This window comes from Erpetoichthys calabaricus, chromosome 16 (assembly GCF_900747795.2).
Source record: "Erpetoichthys calabaricus chromosome 16, fErpCal1.3, whole genome shotgun sequence".
Classification (NCBI taxonomy): Eukaryota; Metazoa; Chordata; class Cladistia; order Polypteriformes; family Polypteridae; genus Erpetoichthys; species Erpetoichthys calabaricus.
Genome location: NC_041409.2, coordinates 83957350 through 83977868, shown reverse-complemented (window position 1 = coordinate 83977868; position 20519 = coordinate 83957350). Strand labels below are relative to the sequence as shown.

General features: G+C 37.0%; 1 protein-coding gene across 2 annotated transcripts in view; it reads right to left on the bottom strand.

Moving 5' to 3' along the window:
* Positions 1-20519, bottom strand: part of smek1 (SMEK homolog 1, suppressor of mek1 (Dictyostelium)) — a 74191-nt gene that overhangs the window by 7264 nt on the left and 46408 nt on the right. The window contains exons 8-14 of one of the 2 annotated variants that reach the window (XM_028821831.2): positions 17502-17633; positions 14139-14262; positions 13439-13597; positions 13177-13346; positions 9318-9460; positions 5094-5284; positions 4472-4689 (exon numbers count right to left, since the gene is read on the bottom strand). In XM_028821831.2, coding sequence (XP_028677664.1) covers positions 4472-4689; positions 5094-5284; positions 9318-9460; positions 13177-13346; positions 13439-13597; positions 14139-14262; positions 17502-17633 — 1137 coding nt within the window. The remainder of the gene's footprint in view (positions 1-4471; positions 4690-5093; positions 5285-9317; positions 9461-13176; positions 13347-13438; positions 13598-14138; positions 14263-17501; positions 17634-20519) is intronic. The other variant, XM_028821832.2, reaches the window with a different exon arrangement.

The following is a 20519-nucleotide window of genomic DNA, read 5'->3' as shown; positions in this document are numbered from 1 at the left end:
AATTTCTTAAAGTATTCTCACTCTAAAGCAGTACTGCACAACAACCCAGACATTTGCACAGTACTATACATAGTGATTTTACTTAAATTTACAAGTTACTTACTATTCATAACAGCAAATGAATAGGTTTACTACAGGAAGTATTCAATTGATACTTGAAGTGGTTAGTGTCAAAACATTTGAATATTGCTTAAAACAGCTTTATACAGACTACAGTGGGACCAAATTTACAGTATTATGTAACAGAAGTAATAGTGCTGATGCTGCAAGAAAAGCAATTAAATGCCAACTTGCTTTTACTTTAAAAAAAAAATGTATGGTCTATTGTTGAACTAAAACATTTTCAATACAGTTTATTACAGTTTTTCGATCAGTTTGACACATTCATCACAACAAAAACTCGGGAAATCGCCACAGCACCGCTGCATTTGGTCACAACTCACTGACAGTTGCTCACTGTCTTCACACAAACTGCTGATGCACAAAATGCACAACAGAAACATTTTTCATTGTATGCTGCATTTCTCACTTGAGATTTACAAGCTCATTAAAACAGCTGGCACACTTATTAGTGAGCTCAATAAAATTATTCTCTCGCTTTGACACAGTAGCTCATGGTATATAACCAGAGTATGCAAAACACTTTCTGCATGTGGTATGTACGGGTCAAAGTGGTATGAACAATGCTTTTAGCATTGTAATATTTCCTCCATTTGAAAAATGTATGCACCTGCTGTGAATTTCATTATACAGGTGGATATCACCAAACTACTTACTCCTAAGCAATTACATACTGCCCCCGTGTTACTTTCTTTACTGTATAGTTCTAACATGGAGTGAGAGCTGATCAAAGGCAATCAAGACTTTTTGAGAAAAGGGGGTGCACAAATAAGTATCAGGTATTTGAGGATGGGGAAGAGGCAGAGACAGACAAAGAAGAGGTCAAAGGAATCCCAGAGTTCTCTCTACCACCCTTCTCAATCTTAACAGCACTTGGGTGGACAGTTTGATACCTCAGTGTCCACGTTAGAGAACCTGAATTGGTCCAAGCACATTGACACCATGGTGACAAAGGTACAGCAACATTTCCCAGAAACTGAATAACTTGTATACATCTATTACTGAAAGTATCCTAACAGGAAGTATAACCACCTGGTTTGGAAACATGCAGTAGGACTGCAATACTCTGCAAACAGTGGTGCAGTCAGCTGAATGCATCTCTGGGTGTGCATTCCCGGACATCTATGGCAAGTGATGTCGGATCAGGGCTAAGAAAATTATCCAAGACACCAGCCATCCCAACAAAAGTATTTTATTTTCTGTGCCATGGTCTAAAATCCACTTGAGAGACTGAGGTGAAGCTCTCCCCCAACCATGCTAAAAAAGGTGTCTAGAATTACATGATGCCATATTGTAAACTCTCTAACATTACTTAGAATTATAAATATGTGATTTGAAAAATAACTTAATGATTTTGAATTTTTATGATGTATAATTGTCACTATATTCTTCTCAGTCATTGGAGTTGAGCAACTAAGCATTTCACTACAAACAAATTACACAGTACAGTACATGACAAATTTGATTTTTATTTACTTTCATCTGTTCACTGTGCAATACAGTTTCAGTTGTCTACAGTAACACTAATTTTTTTCAGTACCAATTAATATTAGAGCTGTTTCCATGTTTATTACTTAGTGGTTTCATATTTTTAACACTAGAATTACCAAAGTCTATGAAAACACTCGTAAATTCGGCCCAACTTAAATCCCTTTGCACATACTAATTCAGCATAAGCAGGAACACTCAATAAAATTGAATAAAAAAAAAAATCAAGTGACAATGAGATACGAAGAAGGCAGATTCGCCAGCATTTGTGTGTCAGCTTTTATCCATCCAGATCAGAGAATTTCCAGTTCGATTGTCTCAAAACACCACTCACATCTACAGTTATTCTCAGTTTCAATTAAAAACTAACAGCGTCAGATCCCTCGGGGGTGGGCTTAGTATGTATCGTGATTGTGACAGAGAACAAAAAAAAAAATTTTTTTTTTACAAATGCTATACATTTACAGCGGCTGTTACAGATGCAAATCAAATGTATGTTTACTGTATAATAACAACTACCCGATGCCCGCCGTACCATACGGCGGTGTAAGAATAGGAACAGAAAACGGTGAGAAAGGAATTCAGAAATCAAGAATAAATAAATACTGCTTGAAAACGCAGTGTGCATGTAGAATTTCCGGCCAAGCAGGATTACATGTGAAAGAGATAAATAAATCAGGCTTTCCGAATTTATGTACTATGGCCATGGCATCCTGATAGTTTTGTTGCATGTATCTTGGACTTCTTGGAAATGTGGACGGTAATATGATAATTTTGCCTACATGTATGCTGCTGTTTTCAGCGTTTGCTTGCAGTGCGTCTAATAGTTCCACGCGCAGATCCTGCTGATGTAATCTGAGATAGTTGAGACACACACCCCGTTTTAACATACGCATCTACGACGTACTGTTAGAATAGTTTGCCGCTGGAGTGCTAATCTGTACGCGTAAAATTGGCAATGAGTAAGCCTTATTCGCTTGGCGGTTCTTTTATCTGGAACATGTTGTAAATCTTTGTGCCAGCCAATGTCTCCGTAAGGAAATAAAAGTGGGTAAACCATAAGATCGCAATTCATATTGAGCATGAAAATCTGTTTACAGGAGTTGCCTATGGGATAGATGCAAATATTCCTTTCGGCAGGCGTTTCGCCATCTTCTCCGACGAAAATCGCTGCAACATCAGTGTGACATGTCAGGGCATTGTATCGTCGTAAATCCTGCCTAGGGTTTTCCTTGAAAACCATTCGTACATATGCTGTTGGACTGGACAGAGCAATTTCATGCATGTGTTTGTATGATTTAGCGAAGGGGTTGATGGTTCCGAGCATGGAATCTAGCTGTACATTTTCACTGCATGCAGAGTTTGCTTTATTTTGTAAGTATACTTCAGTAGCTTGCGTTGTGTCAAAAATATACAACTGTCCATATCCTGGAGAGGAAGAAGTGGAGAGATTTGGTGATAAATTTGACAGTGTATTTTAAAACAGTATGGTCCGTGGCCAGGAGGTTGAGTTCTGTGTACCCGTGGAAGCAAACGCTAGAGAAGAGTTGTATTCTTGAATGTGTTCACAATAATTTTAGCTTCTGATGTTTGCTGTGTAAGAAGCTGTTGAAAAGATACAGGTGGCTCCCGCAAAGGTGGTAAAGCTACTTTACCGTTGTGGCAGCACCTCGAGTACTTGTTGGATGTATTACGCTCAGCAGGCCAGTATAGTGCACGACATGGAAGAGGACGAATAGGAATCGAGAAATGCCGTGTCGGCTGTGTGTGTGCAGGACCGGTTTTGAAGTGGAAGCAGGACAAACCAGAAGAGAAATATATATAAGAGATAAGAGCAGCTCACTACTCAAAATGGTAAATATATGAGGCAGTCAGGATCGAACCAGGGGACTCTTGATTATAAGTCAGCAATTCTTACTTTTATGCCATGGATGTTGTTGCATCATCCTTTAACCTTTTGTGAAAGTGTTTATTTGATCTTTGCAGTTCAGGCTTTACATATTATATAGTTTATGTCCACATTTTGTCATTTATTACTAAAATATGAAGAATTTTTCCGTTTAAATGATGTGTTTACACAGATTACTGTAGAAAACGGAGAACACGTGAAATGCATGTGTTCCAAATAATCTATTTCCATTCTAAAACTCCACCACTTCACTCCCAGATAAAGAAGGCTGGAACAGGGAGAACTTTGTGGCTGTTCTGCGGCAGTGGGGGGATGGAATAGTAGGCTGCTTGTCTTGATTGGCACATTTATAAAGACAAAAGACGCTGACTGAGAAGTGTGAAGGGATTTAAGATGGGCCGGATTTACGAGTTTTTTCGTAGGCTTTGGCAATTCTGGTGTTAACTAGACAAATTCATTTAGGTGAATGTTCTCATGTGTCTTTTTTTCCCCCGCTTTTATCTTTGTTCCAAATACTATCATTATTGTTTTGATAGACAAGTGAGAAATGTGGTTTGTTTGTAAATGAGAAATGGAATCTAACCATTTGGTGAGGGCCTTGCAATTAATAATCAACTTTGTAGTATATTTTAATGCCTGTAATAACTGTTTTGAGCATTTTAGGGCTCGTTGCACAGGTGTGCTGCAGTCTTGTGAAATGCTTGAACAGATGACATGTTTCTGATGTGAGTAATGTGTCAGATTGTTAAAAACTATTTTATACAGTTGCTGAAATAAAATCTAAACATGTGATGTATTAGTTCATTGGCTAGAATTTAATGCCCCCCCCCCCCCCCCCCCAAAAAAAAAAACACACACACACATTAAAAATTACAAACTGGGACTATCAAGCCCGACATAACTGATTGATCCCTTCTGGAGCTCAGTCAACAGAGGGTAAAACCTTTACTATACCTTTGTTGTGATAGCTGCTGTCTGAGTGGTGCTTTTCGTTACAGAGCCTGGTGAGCCTGGTGAACCTGGAGAACCCGGTGAGCCAGGATGGTTACTGGCAGAGGATTGGCTGGTGAGATTGGTCTTGTTTCCACTTGAGAAAGATAGCTTGAAGCTAGGACTTTGTCGACCAGTGAGATTAGTTTTTGGAAGTATCTCCTTTTCTTCAGATTCTTTCACTATAAATCAAACAGACTAAAGTAAGTCAATCCGTTACACATATAAAGGTAGGTTGGGTAAGTGGGGAAAGAGCATAACTGAGCTAAACAAACTAGACAAGCCAGCTATTGTCTGGCAATATAACTTGTTTATTAAGTTTCAAAATGGTCTCAAACTCTCACGTTTTGCTATCAGGCAGCTATGACACAGGCCAATTAAACGAAGTGATATAAATAAATATTACTAGTATCACACATTCAGTCATGGACTCTGAATAGCTCTACATTGGGCAAAGGGCAGTAACCTACACAAAAGACCATCTCATGACTTTTTTAGTGGGATGGAATAAGCATGAGCAAACTGCAATAAAATGGTTCATCTAGATTTACACTCAACTAAAACACAATGCTTTACCAGCTCTTACATTTTTTTCTTTCCATAAATTTACTAATAGGATCTATTAGGTCTTCGTCAGCCTTGAGTTTGTCTGATGGAGGGACAACAGCTTCTCCATCTTCAAGGTCATCTTCATCTGTATTAAACCATATTTCCTCCTCATCTTCAAGTGTACGTGCATCCCGACGAAATCTATGGTTCCTTAAAATTGACCGCATGCTGCAATAAGTTCAGACAGAAACATTTCTTTCAGAATAATAAAGTTAGTATTTAGAAACAAGTATACCACCATTTCCAGTTCATTCTAACGTATTCATGGTCTGAGATGACAATGAAAATCAGACTGAATTTGAATGCACTTTACTTTACCAAGAAAATTACACCATCTGTGTTATTCCCTTATCCATTCATGGGTGTATATAATTTGACCAACATACAAGTTGAGTTCAGAGCTGTGGAGTCGGTAGATAAATCCTTCAACTCCGATTCCTTAAGTTTCCAGTACTTCTGACTCAGACTCCTCTGTATTTAATATGCTAATGTATTTTCCATGTTGATTTAAGGAAGGCAACATACACGTCATTTAACCACAGAACTACTGGCTAGGAAGCGGACTCTCTACCATATTGACCAGTTTAAACAAAAGACAAAAAAATGAAAACAATAAGGTTTTATTTATTGTTTTTATCAAGTGGCTATAAAATATTAACATGCATAAAAATCAGGAACTTTACCAGTTCAGAAATATAAACATTCTTTGGTAGTTTTAAAACAAAAACAAAGCTTAACTACATGAACAAAAAACAAAAACCAAAGCTGGAAAAACTAAAACAGTTTATATATTAAACTTGGAATATAGTTGTAGAGTAGAATAGCTGTTAAATGCAATCCAAAATTAATTATTGTCAAGTTGCGCACACGCCTTCCATTGCGTCTCCAGCTCTGACGTGAAGTTTTAGATGTTCCCCAAATCAAGGCTCTGCAGCTTTGAGGACAGATGGTGCATTTTTCGTTTGAAAGCATTAACTGAGCTAATCATATTGACCATGGAGTTCTCTCTTCCTTGCAGCTGTAAATTAAGCTCATTCAACATGTTGGTCAGATCGGAAAAAAACGCCAAGTCTAGCGGCCATTGATTGCTAAATTACTTGTATTCTGCATGTTTAATGACAAGGAGAAATTCCTTTTTCTCCGGCCAGGGGTCTTGAAAATTCAGCAGGAATTTCTCCCTAGCCATCTGTCTCAACGAAGGCCTCTTTTTATCATCTCTCCATCTTGGAAGGCCTTCTTGTGCTTAATGATCGAGTGCTTCGGTGTGTCTCCCTTTGCTTTTGATTTCGGCCGAGTGAAAAATGACAGCTGTCTGATTAACTGCGATTTTAGTTCTCTCTTCTTTCTCAGATCGCTTTTCGGAAGGAAGTCAGTTTCGTAGTTTTAATCAACAGTTCGAAAGTGCCTTTCCATTTTCCTTCTTTGGAATAGCAATGATAGACCGACAGATCAGACAAATGCACTTCGATTGTGACAGTGTGAGAAAAAAAATCCTCTTCCAATTCCACATCCAGCCCATACTCTCCCCAAACAATTTTTTTTTTCTTCTTTAGTCGATATAAATTGGAAGGATAACTAGATCACAGCCGGAGTTTTGCAGTAGCTTGCACGTTTGATTGTGCGTGCGGGATGACCAGTGTGTTAGAAGAAAAGATCTTAGACTAGCCGCCCTGTATGTCAATCAAGCAGCAAATGCCATAGGGAGGACATATGATGGACTAACGTTTAAAAAAAATTATTTTTTTTTTTGAATGTAATGCAATCTACCTGCACTGTCTTTGCAATCTACCGGTTGATCGCGATCAACGCATTGGGCACCCCTGCAATATATCAAGCTCTTCCATTCCAAGAAAAATTTACCAGGTGTTAAATCGTGACAGTAAAGGGGTAAGAAAGTAGACTTTCCAGTTCTTTTACTTGTGCCCACTTGCTTTCAGTTAATAAAACATTTTCATTGTCCAGTTCTTCAAGAAAGTCTTTCAGTTCAAGCAAACACTTTACCATCAAATAAGTGTTTCCCCAGTGTGTTGTTTGATCCAAAATGGCTCCTTTTCCGGCATGTCTTTTCAAAATGGCACCTGTTTTAGGGGCACTGGCTGCAACAGTTATTTGCCTCAATTTGCCAGATTGCTGCATGATAATCTTTCAGTCCATCTCTTATTGCAAGTTGCAAAGTATGAACAGCACAACACATATGCTGACTAGCAGTAAGCTTGGATGCTTCTTCAGCAAGGTTATCCAAAATTTTACTATTCTCTTCGGTTTCACTTTCTCCAATACTTGTAGAACTGTCTTCCTCTAATATTTGTTTGTCACTTTCTTCATCTACTTTATTCATTTTCTCAATTGTGCTTAACATGTTAGAATCTGTCCCTTTTAAATTTCAGAATCTTCTAGAAAACCCTCCACTAATTTCTGAAGATAGTCAATGGTGTGATGTGCCTGGGTGTCCTTTACTGCCAAGGTCTGTGTTAATGTTTTATTATTTTCATCAACAAATCTAACATTAATAGCAAAATAACTGACTATGACGTGTGAATGAATCCATTTTAATGAAGACAAAATGTCCCTTCAGACCTTTTCATAGTTCTTCCTTTTTACATTTGGCCTCTTCAACTATAAGTTTCCTTATACTTTCTCTTTCCAGAGAAACACATTTTTTAGCCATTTCTCCATTTAGGCCTAAAAAGGCTGGCTGTGAAAAGAAGGATAGTGGTACACTATTCTTTACTACCATTTCAATAATGTGGTTTTGGAATTTTTCTGGTGTCATTGTTATGGTAACTTTGTCAGATATAAAGAATTTTCTTAGTAGTGTTTGGTCTCCAGTAGATTTCTGAACATTTATCCCAGAAGTAGATGGTTTTGCTATCTTTCTCATTCACAACTTCTAACACTCTATGATGAACACGCTGCAAGTGTCTTTTCAAATTTGATGCTGTTTTAGGTGCATTTTTTTTCAGACCCACTGAAACTGCTAATTTTTGCATCACATTGTTTTTCACCATCATCATCTCTTAGAATACACTGGCACACGAAATGTTTCCCATCACCTGATAATGTAAAATGCTCATAAACAGCAGACCTTGTCGTGTTTGACGACAGTCTTTTTGCCATTGTGAATGGAGTGCCACTTTCACTAAAATATAAATATAAAATATGTTATACCACCTAGCATATACTTTGATTTAAATACAAACATACACAGTCCTGCTCTATACAAACATACATACAACACGGCACTATACACAAAAATAAGCTATAGCTCAGCACTAAAGCTAGACACAATTTGCACTATACAGAAAACATGCACAGACATGTACCATACACACAATACAGAGCCCTACATTTTACTCAAACATATACACAATCTGCACTATACAAACATTCATACATTCCTGTACCATACACAAACATACACCTAGCCCTGCAGTTTTATCCAGAAACATGCACACCGCCTTCCATAATACACACAACCAGCGATGCAGTTTTAAAATAAACATGAACACTGACTTACAGTTGAATCCAAGAAGTTGTTCCTCCAAGTTCTTCTAGCAGAGAGAAGAAGTTGGGCAGAAGCTGCTGCCTTTTCCCAAGTGTGCTGATCTTCTGCTGAAGACAGGGCAGTGGGAGGCTCCGGGGGGCCACTTAACTAACTTCCTAGTACTTAGGTGGTGTGCAAAGTTAAGATAAAGTTCAGCACTGGGTGGGAGCATATATGGAGAGTGCAGACAGAACCCCTGAACACACATCAGGCCATAGCACACGCCTACACCTGCATCATTACACTTGCTTACACTCAAATGAACTTGTTAAACACATTATATCTGAAATAAAATGAAAACACTTTTTGTAATGTACCATAATCCAGATTACAATATGTGAATGTCAGGTTGTACAATAGCTCAGCTGAACTTCACACTAGTAGTAACACAACTATGTACTGAGCTTTATTCTTACATCAGAGAAGTACTTAATTATGACTATTGTTTGTGAATGGGACATTTGAACTTGGTGTATTTTTTTCATTACAATTTAAATTTATTAGGAGTCGACTCCAACTTCAGGTACCCAAAAACGTCTCTGACTCCTTGACTCCGACTCCACAGCCCTGGTTGAATTGATATAACCAAGAGACCGAGACTGAACAGTACTAGTATGCTTGTGAATATTATAATTCCTTTTTGGTCAGATAACTCACCTGTCAAGTTTAGGATTATCCTGCCTTTCCCTTTGCTGCTCATAACGCAATTTTAATCCTTTGAACGTCTGTACGTAATTGACGTCTTCAACAGCTTTCCAGTAATTTTCAATAACATGAGCCGTTAGAGACTTGATATCTTCCTGCAAGAACATTGAAGTTTCAGTAATCATGGCCCAAACCGTAAACTTGGAAATGAAATGGGTTTGAATCTCACACCTCAGCAGCCAAGTAAAGCCGTCACCTCAGAACAATAAGAACAAGCACACAAATTCAAAACAAACAGAACAGTGAGTGCACTAGTCAAAATAGGTGGGTGAAAGTTAACTTGAACTTCCTAACAGGAATATGGACATGGTAAAATCAAGCTTCAAAGCATTGGGCAAGAGGTGGGGAACATCTGTGCACTATAAGACTGATGGAGATTAATTTGGCAGGAACTTCAGGTCACTTTGCAACATTTTCACACCAAGTTGGTCCAATTCAGGGTCATGCAGGGCCACAAATGTGAAAACTTTTTTTGGTTGTAGTCCTTTTTAAACAAAAAAATAAAGGAATGGATTGGGCAAGGCACAGTTCGCGATTTTGTTGTGGTGAATCAGTAATTTGAGTAATTACCCAGACTTATCTGGGGGGGAAAAAAAAAAAAAAAAAAAACTAAATACATTTTTTGAAATCCGATGTGAAATCTGAACTTTCTACACATAAATCACTACAAATATTAGCAATACAGATTTTATGATCATCTAAGGATAAAACTGATAAGGGTCAAAATCATCTTGGAAACTTCAGTCACAATCCATCTCCCCTTCACACACCACTTCAGTAATTTTATCTTTAACGCAGAACAGCAAATTGGAATTTCCAAAATGAAACCAAGTACCTGTCCTTTAGTTGTCTTTTTACTAGTTTTGCTGGGGTTGGGTCTAGAGTTCGTACGATACCCTTTGAACAATAGAGGTTGTGACAAAAATGGGCCATTCAGCCCAATAACCACACCATCCTATCCTATCCCACCTTGATCATCCAAAAAAAATATTTGAGATTTGAACGTCTTAACTCCCACACTGTGTCACACTTTTAGGTCATTTATTCCACGTGTCTATGGTTGTTTGCGTGAAGTAAAAGTAACACTGATGTGAAATCTACCATTACGTTTCCCACTGCGCCCCCATGTTTGTGTTGCAGATTTTTTTAAAGTAAAACCTGGAATCTCCTCAACGAATTCCTTTCAGAATTTCAAACACATCATCACATTCAATCTTCTTATTCTCTGGGTGCTTGAACTGTAAAGGTTCAAATTCTTCAATCTCTCCTCATAGTTCACGTCCTTTAGACCAGGTATCAACCAAGATGCTCTTCTGTAAACTTGACTGGGTTAAGGGTAACACTTCTAGAGATAGTGACCAAAACTGAACATAGTACTCCAGGTAATGCATCACCAGTGTGTTCTAGAACTTAAGAATAACCTCTTGACTAATATTTGTGATATACAACACCCTACTAGCTTCTTCATTGCTTCTATACCCTGTTGGGATACAGATAGTGGCGACTCCCAGGTCCTTCTTATGTTGTATACTTTCAAAATTGCAGATCTCCCACTGTGTATTCAAATTTTTCATTTTTTTTATTTATTTTTTTTACTACTTCCAAAATGTCATTTACTTACATTAAATTTAATCTGCCCAGCTTGTATGTTATCCATGTCTCTCTGTAACAATTTAGCTGATCCTACATTAAATCTACCCTAGCACCTAGTTTGATATCATCTACAAACTTAACCAATTTACTGGATTATATTCTTGCCTTGGGTCATTTACATATGTTACAAGAAAGAAGCACCCAGGAAACTGATCCCCGAGGGATATCATTTTTAATCGCCTAATTCTGAAAAGTTCTCCTCACCATAATCCCTTGCTTTCTGTATCCGAGACAATTTTATACCCACCTAAAGAGACCCACAAGGTCTACATATTTACATTTAAGCAGAAATTTCACTGCAAACAGAAGCCTATAAGTAACAAAAAACTACAAGTTATAACCACTTATAAAATTATAAAAATGCAAACAATTGAAACAACAAAAGTTTCATGACAGAGGAAATGTGTGAATATCTGCATGGCTTAAAACGCAGACTTTCCTATATTCACTTCTGTATTTAACAGGTGTTCAAAGGAAGTCCTGGTAGAATAAAAAAAATACATACATACATACATACATAAACACACATTTAATTTTTGACAACTTCAGAAGTCTGTTTCCTTCCACTAAAAAAAGGGGGCCTCTGATGTATCCAGTATTGCCTCTTGTGAATATTTCACACATTTGTGTGCGTTCTTGGTGACAGTGCAGTAGAAGCCTGTGGTAATCATCTTTTCAGAAACACACAAGAATCTCTTTTTGGAATCAAAGTGAATCGTCAAGAGTAGATGAGGCTATGATGCCTTTGACATTTATGAAATGAGAAAAGAATGCGACAGAATAGGTATCTTCAATAACACCTGTTTTAATTATTAACTAAGAATACTGGGTGACATCAAAGTTGGTGACAAAAGTAAACAATGTACCACAATTAAATATTACTAACACTTTATTTAATAGTGGAATGTAACCTAGTAAGAGTTTTTCTTCTAATGCACTGATTAGACACATTTTGTGAGACAGTGGCAAAACTGTCTCATCAGTGTAACAATTATACTGTAACAGAAGTAAAGCAGCAATTGAAGACATCCACACCACTTTATTGCTGGAGGTGGCTGTGTCTTGGAGACCTGTGGGACACAGACCAACCCTTTGCTGGCTTTACTGTCCCGCAAAGCTGTGAACACAAAGTGTTTGAAAAATCGTGCACTATTGATGTGTCAACCGGAATGCCTTTTAGAAACCTAGCTTTATTTTTGAGATTCAATCTCACCTAGGTGTTTTAAAGGAAATGTGACAACGTTCTTCATTTCCAGAGGTTTTCCTTGACTGGAGGCTGATGTTAGTTACAAAGTTTAAGGATCAACGGGAACCCTGACTAAGCCTTTGGCAGGAGCCCTATACATCAGATGCCAATAGAGTAGCCCCAATATTTTTGTTCCTAAACCGAACATTGCTGATGAGAATGGCGACCTCCTTATCTATAGGTTTGTAGGCATTTTAAAAGTATCCACGGGGGCACAGAAAATAACTAGTGTTTTAAAAAGACAGCACCTGTGCAAGACCATGTAACATTCTATAACCCAAAACAGCCTATCTAATCGTCACTAAAACCAGAGAGTTTTCTTGTATTTAGTTGCTGTAGTAATCTAAATGGGTTTTGCAGGAATCCTTTTAAGGATTTTTTTATTATTATTTTAAGGCTATGTAGACAGGGAAATAATCAAATTTTTCATTTAGGAATACATTTCAAAACACTAATTTAAGACTATGCAGCATCACTGCAATATGGTGAATGTCTTAAATATACATATAACCTGAATGAGTCTTTATCTAAAAATAAATTCACATGTAATAAATTAAGCTCATCATTTCAGGGTCCCAGAAAAATAAAAGTACTGTTATTTCATTAACCAGTAAGATAATTGTATTTTATATGATGAACAAAAAAAACATCTAACACACACATATATACACATACACTCACACTACTAATATTTATATATATATATTTATATATTTATATATATATTTATTTATTATAAAAGACTATTATACTTCACAAACTGGGAAAATCCAAAGACTTCATCAGGTATAAAGCTTTGCAGAGACTGAGGAGCACATTCAATTTGTCTCTCCATTTCTGTACTGTACTTAGGATGGCTCGTACTTTTGCACTCACTATTAAGTACTAAAACAAAAAGCAGCCAATACTTACCACTCTAATGTATTCAAACATTTCGATAATGGCAGAGTTCATCAAGTTATAGCGAGAACCATTGTTGAGAAAGGCTTTGATTACTGGTTCAAATAAGAAGTTTCTCATTATGTAACGGTTGTAAAACTCATCTTTTAGACCAACAATTTTTCGCATGAATCGAAGTGCACCTGGTGAAAGTAAAAGGAAGCAATATTAAGCCAATTAGTTATTTCACTGCAAAAGATATGAGTGTTTGCCGATTCTACCGTTTCATACATACACAGTGCTAGAAAAGCATGACTGGAAGCCATTAACACCAGAACTCTTCTGAGGATATCCTTATTAATAATGTAATTCTTGATATGGTATGTATGATGTTCTACACAGAATGTCAGTAACTCCAATATTAAGGCCAACAGCTGAGACGTTTGGAAATCATCTGCAGGAAAATTGACAAAAAATTAGAAATATGAAGAACTGTACAAACTTATGGAAAAAACAAACTGGACATTCTTTGAATGTTAAATTATTTACAAGCCTTCCACTTTACATTAGATATGCAGTCACATACACTAAAGATACCCATATGTACCTGATGCATCACAAACACCATTCTCTCAAAACAGAATGCAATTTTAATGTATCAAAAAAAATTACATTGGGTGGATTTAACTCAAGACTTGGAAAAGCCAAAAAACAAAAATTTATAAATAGCATTTTACATGTACTAGTCAAAATAATGTGAAGTCACTTATAAACATTTAATTCTTCATTCCCCAGATATTAAACTATTAAATCAAACTAAACACAGTAAAATATCTGGAAGTAAAAACTATAACTTAAATAATTAAGTGTAACTGAAATGTACATATACAGATTTCTGAACACCACACATCTGTAAAGAAGACACAGTTTTCACTAAATTACAACTTAACCCCGGTATGCATTGCGCAACAAAATTATATGAATAATGTACTGACCATTGTTCGCTGTAGTCTCACCTTTACTGGGCTTCTCCTCCGTTGTGTTTGCCAGCAAGGGGGCAGTGAGAACATGCATACAGTGTTTGTAAAAGAAGCTCAGAAACTCTGTCTTTTCAGTTTTCTATGAAAACAGAAAAATAAAAACTCAAAAAGAGAACCATCACCAACAAAACTATAATCAAAATTTCTGTTATCACTCAAAAGTAAAGAAATAAGTTGCATTTTTAATGTCAGATATAAAACTGGGATAGAAAAAACAAAGCCTTGATTCATGATAAATGTGGGCACACACATAAGTGGAATTGAATTAAATATGCAAGATATACAAGTACAACTCCCACAGAAAGCAAGCAAGGGCACCATATGCCGATCTTTGATGCAGATTAACCCAAGAACATGAAAATTGTCAAAAATGAAAATGCAGTCATGAAAAGATGGAATAAAAACACAGCCCTCACAGTTGCATCTGGGAGGGGGTTGTTTGGGTTAATCTCTCTGGTTGCTTTGAATCATATACTAATGAAATAAGTTTATTTTAGCATTTTCCTGAGCATTCAATGCTCAATTTTAATAGACATTTTTCTACAAAAACCCTTCTTATAAATTTTACACTATACATAGTTGCTTGAATGCGTTGGCACTTTTAAATAATATCAGAGAGAAGTTTACAAAAGGAGGTTAAAGAGGAAATATACTGATATGAAAATAAAAAACCTTTCAATTGACTAAATATCAGCATAAGGCATTAAACCTATTTTGATGTATGTTCATAAGAAGGGTTCTGAAAAAATTATTTACTTGTATCTGTTCTTCACTCACAATGACAAGTGTGGAAAGAGTTTTAAACTTGACCAGTGCGTACAGGGAATGTACAGTCCGGTGAAAACAGTCACAGGTACAAAAAGCAAGAATTACCCAGAGACAAAATGTTCCTGCAGCTGTCTAGCACTAAACAGATTGAAAACTGCTTGTGTATGTTAAAACTCGGTATGAGAAAACTATAAAGAAAGAGCAAAATAATTCAGCTATTATTCTGTATTCAGAAAGAACTACTTACAGAAATCACTAGAACAAGTAAACATCAAATTGCAAAGGGAAGCTGCTGTAGTTACTGGAGACAATGCAGGTAGACCAAAAAAAAAAAAAAAAACTACAGACAGTCTGCTCCCCTTTCACTGCCAACTCTGAAACAACCAGACAGGCAAACTTTCTATGCCCCATACAGCCTACACTGTAAAGCACCCGTGCAGTGAAGCCTTTTTTTTTTTTTTTTTTAATTTATAGAAAGCAATTAACTAGAACATAGCTTAAGGAAATGCATATGCCCTCCGTTTTCAGCTTCCCAGGGAGAAAAATACAGTAAACTGTTGAATGCACCAGTAATCCCTCGCTATATCGCGCTTCGACTTTCGCGGCTTCACTGTATCGCGGATTTTATATGTAAGCATATTTAAATATATATCGTGGATTTTTTGCTGGTTCGCGGATTTCTGCTGACAATGGGTCTTTTAATTTCTGGTACACGCTTCCTCAGTTGGTTTGTCCAGTTGATTTCATACAAGGGACGCTATTGGCAGGTGGCTAAGAAGCTACCCAACCAGAGCATGTATTAAATAAAACTCCTCAAATATATTGTGAGCATGGGGGCTGTTCGCACCCCTAGAGGACACAGCCGCTCCTCAAAAAACGCTGAAAGATTACATTCACAGTGCTCCCTTCTTTGCTGGGCTTACATGTGGCTGCTTTGCAAGCGATATGCTTCCCGCATGGTGCTTTGCATACTTAAAAGATCAAACAGCACATATTGATTTTCGATTGTTTGCTTTCCTCTCTCGCTCTGACGGAGGGGGTGTGAGCAGAGGGGCTGTTCGCATACTGGCCTAGAGGATACGAACGCTCCTCTAAAAAATGCTGAAAAATGCTTGCTCCCTTCCTCGCAGCTACTTTGTCCGGTGGTGTTTCGCATACTTAAAAGCCAAACAGCCCTATTGATTTTTGACTGTTTGCTTTTTTCTCTCTCTCTCTCTTTCTCTCTCTCTGACGCGCACTCCTTTGAAGAGGAAGATATGTTTGCATTCTTTTAATTGTGAGACGGAACTGTCATCTCTGTCTTGTCATGGAGCACAGTTTAAACTTTTGAAAAAGAGACAAAATGTTTGTTTGCAGTGTTTGAATAACGTTCCTGTCTCTCTACAACCTCCTGTGTTTCTGTGCAAATCTGTGACCCAAGCATGACAATATAAAAATAACCATATAAACATATGGTTTCTACTTCGCGGATTTTCACCTTTCGCGGGGGGGTCTGGAACACAACCCCCGCAATGGAGGAGGGATTACTGTAGTGTATTATATTTATATATATATATATATATATATATATATATATATATATATATACATACACACACACACACACACACACACACACACACAATATATATCTATAGAGATCTCTCTATCTCTATATATAAGTAAGTTACCAGACCTTGTTGAAATAAAGAAAAACTGATTTTTAAAGCAAAATATGTAAATCTTAACTGATGGATCAGTTGAAAGCCCTATTACATACATACAGTATATATTCATGTTGCTATCGTATACTGATGATGCTTAATATTCTAATCACTCTTGCCATGCACAGTCAGAGCTTTTTTCTTTCAAGTATTTATGCAGATAAATACACTGTGCTAAACACTACATTTAGCACAGATTAAAATTTTGCACATTCAATTAAGGGGCATTACAACAAATTTGCTTTACTATATTATGTTAAAGAAATTAAATGTAGAAACGAGACTACTTAAATGCAGCCATATACCAGACATGGCTCAGAATGTGCCTATATGTTTAAATTTATTTTACAAATGACTGAATTTTGGAGCCTGCTTATACAACTTGGCCCAAAGCAGTCAAGTTAAATTCTATTGCCAAAGTGCATAAAATAGCAGAGTAAAATCTTTGACTTTATAACTGGAAAAACATCAACAGAATGTTGCTTATTTTGGGGGGGGTTGCACATAGCCATAGACCACCAAATTTCCAGAAAAGGAAAAAAGAAAACCCACAACTCTTAAACCCATACTTCATCTTCACATACAGACATTATACATCACTAGCACAATGTAACAATCTTCCAAATACCATTTTGTTTCCCCAAAAACACCTCTCCACTGATTCTGGGAAAGGGAGGGTTTTGCAGGGAATTAAAAAAATTAGCAATACTTGCATTTGAAAACCTCAATGCCTATTAAAGTAAGACAAACTAAATTAATAATAACTTGAACAATCCAGATATTTAGCAAAAAACATTTACAATGGTACAGCTCTGCAGTAAGATAAAGCTTAATATTTTCTACTTACATTGGCTGTAGCTAACATGTTTTCTGGGTCAACTAAGGTACGAAGAAGACCCATTAGCTGAACTGCACCCCCAAGCTCTGGATCAGTATCACAGATCATATGTTCAATTATGAGATTGATCAGAAGAATATCCTAGAAAACAGATTTTGAAATTAAAATAGGTCAAAATTTGGAACAGTAAAAAACAGCTAGCCAATAAAACTGTTTGAAATTAAACAAGGACACAAACAGGGAAAGAATGGCTCATCTTAAAGCCAGCTTGCAGAGATACTGAAAATATTTTTAAACTATCCTTTCAACAATTACCTTGAAATATCACACTTTCATTTTTATGAGATACAATACCCTGAATCTAAGTATCTATCAGGTTAGCAAAATGCTTTTAATAATGAAACTTTTTTTTTTTTTTTTTTTTTTTTTAAACACACAAATATTTTATATATATATATATATATATATATATATATATATATATATATATATATATATATATATATATATATATACACACATATACATACACATACACACACACACGCTAACTAATCTGATTTGGAGAATAACTAAAATTGTTAGGTTACAGCCACAACAACACATGGGGGTGGGGGGGTTGGTGTGCAATACACACAGGCAAACAAGCAACCATTAGGTATGAAAACAAATTTCCTTTTAATATGAGGAAATTAAACAGAAGGAATGTACTCAGTTTAGCATTAGTTTATGTATGCCTAGCTTTTCTCTATTGTTACACTACTGCCAGAATCTCCCAAAACTCTGTTCACGGAGCACAGCAACTAAAATTACTGTAAAACAGGGGCTGGAAAGATCGGTTTATGTGATCTGCCAATGTATCGATTTTTAAGTGAAAATCTGCAGATTTAGATTGGCAGCCAATCAACTGGAGCATTCAATATCCTTGTCAAGTTTGGGGTGAAAATTTTCTGATTATCCCTACCATACAAAATAAAGAAAGACTGAGCTCCAACATATATTCCACATGTTGGAATGTATTTTATTAAATTAGTTGACATACATTTGTTAAACGGCTGCATTCATGTTTTGAGTACTGTACTTGGGTGAACTCTCCCAAGTATAATGGAAGAGTATTTTCTGAGAGAGAGACAGAGACCTGAAACAGCATGTTGCCAAACCCAATACACAATGAACTCCCTCAATACCCCAAATAAGGACCTGAGCACAGCCATACAACGGGTGACATCTCAGTACCACACTAGTTCAAATGGAGTGGAACAGTTAGAGAGTTTAATAATAAACTCTCACCAACCCCCAAGTTTTCCCTGCAAGTTGGAAGACCTGCTTGCAATACTGGATGCATGTTACCCATGTAACATTAAATTACAGATTAGTTTACCATTTTAAATGCAGGATCAGTTTAACTTGTATATTTTCTTCTTTTACTGGTCCAACAAAAGCTCCTGTTTGGTAAATAGAACTCTAATACACGTTGGTGAAACTCACAGCAGAGTCACACGTGTGGCAGAAACTTGTGCCTGAAAGTGCTGCCTGCAAAGGCAGATGCTTCAGCAACTTCTCCCACATCAATTCACATCTGCTACTTGAAGTCTTCCATCCCAGGAAACGGAATTTACTTTCACAATTACAAAGATGTTTCACAAGCAAAGAAAGCATACACTAATCTATCATTAAATGAAATAGGAAAAGAGTTCTAAGTTTTGTTTTGCATACATTGAATAAACATACTCCAAACTTATTATACTAAAAACAACTTAGCACCTGCATTATTGTGAGAATACAATGATCAATATTTCTCCAACACTAGAATTTATTGGCAAAGCACCATAAGCACATGCTATCTATTTCTTTGAACTGTTCCTATTCTGGGATGGAATGATTGTACAACATACATCGTTAGTGACTCTAAAAACAAGAATTTGTTGCTCAAGTCTGAATTTTATATTTATATATATTTATTTATTTTTTTGATTGAATGTCCCTTACAAGTTACACCTCAACCAGACACTTTGGTATCCATCAACAAGCTTCTGGCAAAATTCTGGCTGGATATTTGACCACTTTTCCTGTCAGAGTTCATGAAATTTGTTGGTTTCCTGGCACTGACAGCTTTCACGCACAGTACACAAATTTTCAATAGGATGGAGGTCTGAGCTTTGAGGAGGCCATTCTAAAAGCTTAATGTTAGTCTGCTTTATCCATTCCACAAGCAGTTTGATTTGTGTCTGGGATCATTGTCCTGCTGGAAAACCCAGTTGAATCCAAGTGGCAGCTGTCTAGCTGTTGATTTGAGATTGTTGAAGAATTTGGATCTAGTCATCCTTCTTCATTATTCTATCTACTTTGTGCAATGTACCAGTACCACTTGCAGCAAAACAGCCCCACAGCATGATGCTACTACTGCCATGCTTCACAGCTGGTACAATGTTCTTTGGTTTGAAAGCCTTACTTTTACTCCATCAAAATTCTCTTATCTTTGTCTCATCAGACCATAAAACTATCCTCCAGAGGGCTTTTTGCTTGTCCATGTGGGAATTTCAGTCAAGCTTGAAGGTGTCAATTTTGGAGCAGGGGAGTCTTTCTTGGATGGCACCCTCTCAGTTCATGGCAAAGGAAAACATGCTTGACTGTAGACAGTTTCATCGGTGTTCTAGCAGCTTCCAGTTCATGGCAGGCTTGGGCCTTGGAGGTTCCTGAAATTCCTAAGCAAATATCTCTCAGTTGCGGGTGACAGTTTGGGTCTTCTTCCACCCCTTGGCAAAGTGGGGACACTTCCCAGTAACTTGTACTTATATATAATTGTTTGACTGGATGATCTTGGAATCTGAAGTTATTTAGAAATGGCTCCAAGAGACTTTCAGGTCAGGTCAGGGAGCATGTACTGGTACAGCATGTTGCCGCACCCACCACACAACGAAACAGCTCGGGATTCCGGCTGGCAACCTCCCAGGAAAAAACACAGGCAATTTCCAGAGGGTGGACTGGACCATCTGCCACAGCCAGGTGGGCATCTCCTTGGCCTGG